The 6,423-nt window shown below is 38.5% G+C and overlaps 1 protein-coding gene across 1 annotated transcript; it reads right to left on the bottom strand.

Annotated features, from left to right (window-relative positions):
- Positions 1-2,896: 2,896 nt before the first annotated feature.
- Tomm5 (translocase of outer mitochondrial membrane 5) lies at positions 2,897-5,992 on the bottom strand. The gene is made up of 2 exons (XM_003470880.5): positions 5,784-5,992; positions 2,897-3,428 (listed from the first exon to the last, which is right to left on the bottom strand). The coding sequence occupies exons 1-2, from the start codon at positions 5,902-5,904 to the stop codon at positions 3,394-3,396; spliced, it is 156 nt and encodes a 51-aa protein (XP_003470928.1). The 5' UTR covers positions 5,905-5,992; the 3' UTR covers positions 2,897-3,393.
- Between the last annotated feature and the right edge of the window lie 431 nt (positions 5,993-6,423).

The raw sequence follows: 6,423 nt of genomic DNA, 5'->3' as shown, positions 1-6,423 counted from the left end.
CCATGAAAAGTACCTAAGGACAGGGTACAAAAAACCATAGAATTAAAAGTTTCCCAAGCTTTAGGACCAGGGATTTAGCTCAGTGGCAAAAGAACCTGCCTAGCAAGCACGAGGTCTTGAGTTCGATCCCCGTTCCCCCCAAAACAAAACAAAACAAAACAAAACAAAACAAAAAACGTTCCCCAAGCCTTGGCCTATTGCTATATTTATTTGTTATTCTGAAACTCCTAGAGTCTCAACCTTTCCAGGTATAAAATGGCATTAATATTGATTAGTTAAGGGAGTTTTCAGATAATGAATTTAAGTGTTTGATAACTTGGAAAAGACTTATATAAAGTATCAGCAAGCTATATCATAGTGCCTGAAAATATGAAACATTTATGACATAAATGCCAGTGCAAGTCACTTCTAAACACTGAATCAAAACCTAACCATTATTAACATCAAATGTCAATCTGCTGCATTTTCTCTTATTCTTACAACACTTCTTTGAAGTAAGCAGGTGTTTTTATTAACCAAATGTGACAGTTGAAGAAAATAAGATTCACAAAGGTTCACTTGCTGAGTTATCCCTCTGAGAAATACTGAAGCCAAGATTCAAAATCAAGTGTATCCTGTCTTTAGAGCCAATATTCAAGACCACAGTGCTATCTACAGATTTCCATAACTAAGTCAGAAATGGATACAAAGTACGAATACAAAAGACAAGAATCTGTGATTAAGAAAAAGAAACTACACATTGTCTAGAAAAAGATGGTGGATTGAGCACATGCACCTACACCCCTCCCAAATGTCCATTAAATGACTTCAAAGTTTCTGTCTGTTTTAAAATATAAACCAAGCTGGCCATGGTATCCTAGTACCAGGGAAGCTGAGGCTGGATGATTACAATTTCAACGTCCACCTCAATTATACAGTAAGACCCTGCCCCCAAAAATGAATGAATGATGAATAAATAAGTGGAATTTAAAGAAAAAAAAAACCTAAAGGTATGGAAAAGGAAACAGCAGCAACAAAAAAGCAGAAGCACATGAATAAGTAGTAAATAATGTAGCAGATCCAAGAAAACTGAATTCTATGCCAATACTAGGAAGAGCCAAAAAAGAAACAAAAGCAACCTAATTCACACCACAGAATTCACAAAAGGTTCAGGAATTGGTGGTTATATGTACCTCTGGAAGCAGAGGATAAAACTGTAGACACCAAGAATTGGATCTGGGTGTGGTGCCCTACATCTGTAACCTGAGCACTCTGGGAGGCTGAGAGGCTGAGGGGGAAGACGGCAAGTATGGACCTAGAGTAGACAACTTAGCAAGACCCTGCATCAAAGAAAAACGGAAGCGGGCAGAAGGGAAGGAAAGGACTAGACATGTAGTCCAGTGAAGAGGCCCTGGGTTCAAGTCTCAGTAAAAAAAGAAAGACAGAGACAGGGAAAATAAAAGGGAGAAAGAGAAAATAAACTGGTTATAGGCTTAAGTGATCAAAAGCTCTCCGCAACTCTACTTAGCTAAGTGGACTCCCAACTCACAAATCACCTTTCAGTAAAACTCAACACTAATAAGCCCCACCCACTTAAAAACTTCTAATCAATTTGTTAGTCCCTATTAATGACATACTCAAAGGAGAAGCATCTAAAATGAAAGAAAAAACAAAACAAAAAACCCTGAGAAAAGCAATTTTAGATCAAACAGACTATAGAGGAAACACCAAAAGTGGTATCACTGAATAAAGTGAGAAAAGAAAAAATAGCAGGGGTAGAATCATCAGTGAAAATATATAAAGTTTCTGTGAACTAAGGATATAATTTTCAAATTTAACTGGTTGGCAAGTGTCCAGCACAATGAATTAAGATAAACACACACCAGAGTGTATCATCACAGAATGTAATAATACTGGGGTCAAAAGATCCTTGCTTATCTGAATTTAGACCTTCCAAAAAAAATCAGGAATCAGTAATGGTTTCAAATTTCTCAATAGCAACAGTGAAAACTAGAATAAGTGGTGCAATGACAAAATTCTGAAGGAAAAAAGATTTTTACATTCAGCAAACTATCAAATGTTAGAATAGAGAAAAAAGTCTTTTTTAGGTCTTAATACATTTGCTTCATATGTCACTCTTCTTAGAACTGTGCTGAAGAAATGACTTCATCAAAATAAGGGAATAACTCTAAAAGAGAAAACAGTAATAGAAAACTAGAGATCTAATATGGGATAAGAGGAAAAGACCTTTCCCTCATAAGGGCGAAAGGAATTCCCCAGTTAAAAACCGCCCCTTAGGAAGATGAAAACAGAGCACCTAATGAAACTGAACAATACGTACAATTCAGACAAATACCAAGTTCTGTTGAGTTAATGAAAAGTTTATAGAAAAATTAAACCTAGAAAAACTAGAAAGATACATGGGGAAAGAACTCCAGCACTTGAATGCTCTAATGGTATTGATATAATCAAAATCACACTGTACACTGAAAGAGAGATGCTAAGAAATGTGTGTGGACATCGGTGGAGGAAAGAAACCTAAGTCCTGATAATGCACTAAGAAGTCAGAGGGCATTTCTCAAAGCAGAGCAAACCAAGAAGTAACAATTTGATCACATTATTTAGACAAATTAGCTAAAAAGAGGTGAAACTGTTGCTTCTGAGAAGAATTACTTGCTTCTGGCAATTAACAGGAATAACTGTTCAGCTTAAAAACACACCATTTGCCCCCTTTGGTATTATGTGTACTTATTACCAGGCAGTTTGGCAGTAAGATTTAATGCCACTTGAGTAGGATCAGCAAATTCCCAGGTCCCAAATGAGCAGAATTCAACTTCATGCAGCTTATAGTAAGGACATTACCGCTATGTGATCAACTGTTGGTTTTTCAGCAAAAAGTGGGACAAAAAAAGAAAACTCAAATTTTCTGATATTTTATTACAAATATAGACTAATGGTCTTGCACTTTAAATGTCTTTGTGGTTATGTGCTGACTCCCATTAAGCATAGTTATTTATAAGGGACCCATCACAAATATACTCTGGACAGAAGTAAAAATGTAAATAGAAATGACAAGACAATGACATTGCAGACACAATAACCTTACAATCCTTGCTAGAAAATGGAGTTTGACATTATTTACAATTACATCAACATTCAGAGCTTGACTATTTTACCAGCATAAGGGCACACTCTGACCATAAGACATCTTTTCATATTTTTCATTCCAAATACTTTTATATTTTAGCTATAAGTATCAGTTACCAGAGCCCAGCTTGCTCCTAATGAGTAGAATTTTTAAGTCCATTCAATCAAAGAGTCTCTTACACCTTTCTGGGCCTATTCATTTGCAGGTAGGCAGGAGAAACTCTAACCAGGCTCTTCTAGCGTATGTTCACATATGATGCCCAACCTTCATATACTGTCCAATTTCTTCAAGATAAATGGAGCTGAAAGAAAAACAAATTCGAAATTAGTTTTCAGCTCTATTTAGTTCCCACACTACATTACAGAACCTTACCCTGGGGAAAAACTTAACAGGTTTAATTCACGATAAAAAAACAAAACCAAAAAAAACCACACACAAAATGATGGCCAGGTCTCTGCCTGTACAACACAGCAAAAAAAACCTCATTTTGCCACCCAAAGCAACTCATTTCACTGTCATTTAACTATAAGGTCAAAATCTTCCCTATTAGTAATTCTCCCCTTAAAGCCATAGAGTAACTTCCATCTGTCTCTCAAACCACAGCTCTTTATTTTGATAATCTTAACCGTAAAAGGACCAGAACTATAGAGAAAGCAAATTGGCATTTCTCATCTTTAAAAATTCATTTGAGAGAAGGCAGCAAGTAGGGGAAAAACACTGAAACAGGTAACAGCTGACACCTATTTTATCATTTCTGATTAGCTATCCATCACATATGCCCTGCTGATAACACCTCTTATTAGGAGGTTTCACAAAGTGATACACAGAAATGTCTGGAAAACTAAGTGCTGTCATTTGGACCTACAGAAGTGTTACTATTCTGTGTAAAAGTGCTGTGCTTGAAAAATACAAAATAACATTCTTTCTCAATATTAGTTATTGAGCTAACAGCTAGTAGAAAATTTTGTAAATAATTAACCGAAGACATTGAGATCTGTCAGAAGCTGATGGTCAGTAGTACATCCAGTCTTTTTTAGTATACACAGTGGAAAATCAAACCACCAATGAATAAATGTAATGTATATATTCACATAAGGAATTTTATTTTTAAAAATTCCAACACATGCTAAAACATACCCTGAAAAAATTATACTAAGTGAAATAGTCCAGATGCAAAGGGATGCATACTGTATAATTTCTTTTATATGGAAATATCCAAAATAGGCAAATCCATAGAGAAAAAGACTCATGGTTACCCAATCTGGAGAAAGGGAAAAATGAAATGACAGCTAATTGGCATGGGCTTTTTTTTAAGGGTAAAGAAAATGTCCTAAAATTGACTGTGCTAATAGCCACACACCTCTGACTATACTAAAACTCACTGAATTGGACACTTGGAAAATGTACTGTACAAGCTAGAAACTGTACCTCAACTTAAAAATGACAATCAAGGTTAAGATAAGAAATAAGTAAATCTGGGGATTGTATGCAGCTGCTGAATGAGCTGGATGATTTGGGTTTTTCTGTTCCCCAAGACTCCCTCTCCTGGGGAAGCAGAGAAATACAACGAAAGAGTACACAGTGAAAAAGGCACCTCAATCAGAGCAACTTCGACCTCAGTGAGCGGTGTAGCCTAGGCCTAACTTGAGTCTTCCATGGCATGACCTTGGTATGGCCTTCAACTATTTGAACCACCCTGTCTCTCCATCCAGACTAGCCAACCATTATACAAGTACAGAACAATGAAAAGGATATCTTACAGAAACTGAGGAGTCAGAGGTAAGTGACTGCTAAGATGTATCAGTAAAATTAGAGAACTGATCCTAAGCTACTCCCAGTTCTTATAGTCAGAGTCTGTAACCGGATGACTTTTGTGCATCCCTTTGAAAACTGAGGTCTCAAAGGGCCACTGTCCAGCCGGGAGTGGTGGCTCACGCCTGTAATCCCAGGTAGGAGGATCGTTGCAAGTTCGAGACCAGCCTGGGCTACAAAGTGAGCTCGAGGTCTGCCTGAACTGCATAGCGAGACCCCGTCTCAAAAAAGTCAAAAAAAAAAAAAAAAAAAAAAAGAAAAGAAAAAGAAAAAGGGCCACTGTCAACAGAAAAACAATGAAAGTAATTTTCTGCCAATTGTAAATATTTCATTAATCCTATAACCTTTTATTTTCCTTATTTCATAAAAAAACAATTACTTATTTCATGCTCTGTACAAGTAAACAAGAAGCAAAAGCTTTCAGATTTAAAAGGTCAGCACTGGAGAAAGAGAATCTATTAAATAAAAGCTTTGGACTCTAGGTCAAGTGCATTCACTGAATCGCTGAGTGAGCTTGGACTAGCCATTTTCCTACTGTGGCAGGTTTTTCCGTCTGCAAACAAAAAACGTGTTCTAGGGATAAACTGAAGTTCGTTCACCTCGAATGCTCTTGCGATTAGGTGAACCAGAACGACTTAACCACACGCGCTGGGCCACCACGTGCTCTTTGGTATCCCCACCCAGACCCCAAACTGCGCATAACACTGCCGCCCTCAATGCGCTTTCTGCCTGCGAATGCCCAGCAAGTCAGCTCCGAAAGACCCCACTGTCGCCTGTAGGTCAAAAAATAAATGAGCAGTGTAGACAAGATGGTCTCACGGTCACAGCCCAGAAGGACACTCACTGACTCGCAGCAGGGCTACGTAGATGAGGAAGTTCCGTACGGAGGAAATCACATCCTCGCGCATCTTCCGTTTCATCTCCTCCGGGTCCAGCTTCGGTGCGAGGCCCTCGATCCGGAACATCTCCGCTCTGGAGCAACACCTCCCAGTCGCTGCACTTTGCTTTTCGGATCTTCTGGAGCCGATTCAGACCGGATCTCCGCCTAATCCTATTTCCTGTTCCCGCCCCCTCCGCGCGCACGGACGGGAGCTTGCGAGGGACAATTCCCACCCTACCCGCGCGGATCTGATGCGCGACCGGAAGGGGGCGGCCGCGATCTTGCCACCGAGAGGCTGGTGCTTATAGAAAGTTTGTCTTAAACTGGGAGCACACCGTTGTAAAATGGTGTTAAAACAGCTAACATTTATTGAATACTCAACACAGTCCCCCATAAATTGCATTATCGTTTCCAAGATTAGAAAACTGAACTGAAGAGATCTTGACTTGCCAGGTGCACTTTGAAATACCGTAGGCGGGAAAAAGTATTGAAGAGAAATGAAACAGTATTAGCAAAATTTTGAAAACTACTTAAGCTGGCGATTGGTGTATAGTTTTAATTATTCTAGTATTTGTATCTTGGGTATGTTTGAAATTTTCTGGAA

The sequence above is a fragment of the Cavia porcellus genome, unplaced genomic scaffold (genome assembly GCF_034190915.1).
Source record: "Cavia porcellus strain 051 isolate PalLab524CR breed Dunkin Hartley unplaced genomic scaffold, mCavPor4.1 scaffold_1, whole genome shotgun sequence".
NCBI classification, from domain to species: Eukaryota; Metazoa; Chordata; class Mammalia; order Rodentia; family Caviidae; genus Cavia; species Cavia porcellus.
Note: the sequence above shows the minus strand (reverse complement) of the source record. Positions and strands in the feature narration are given on the sequence as shown.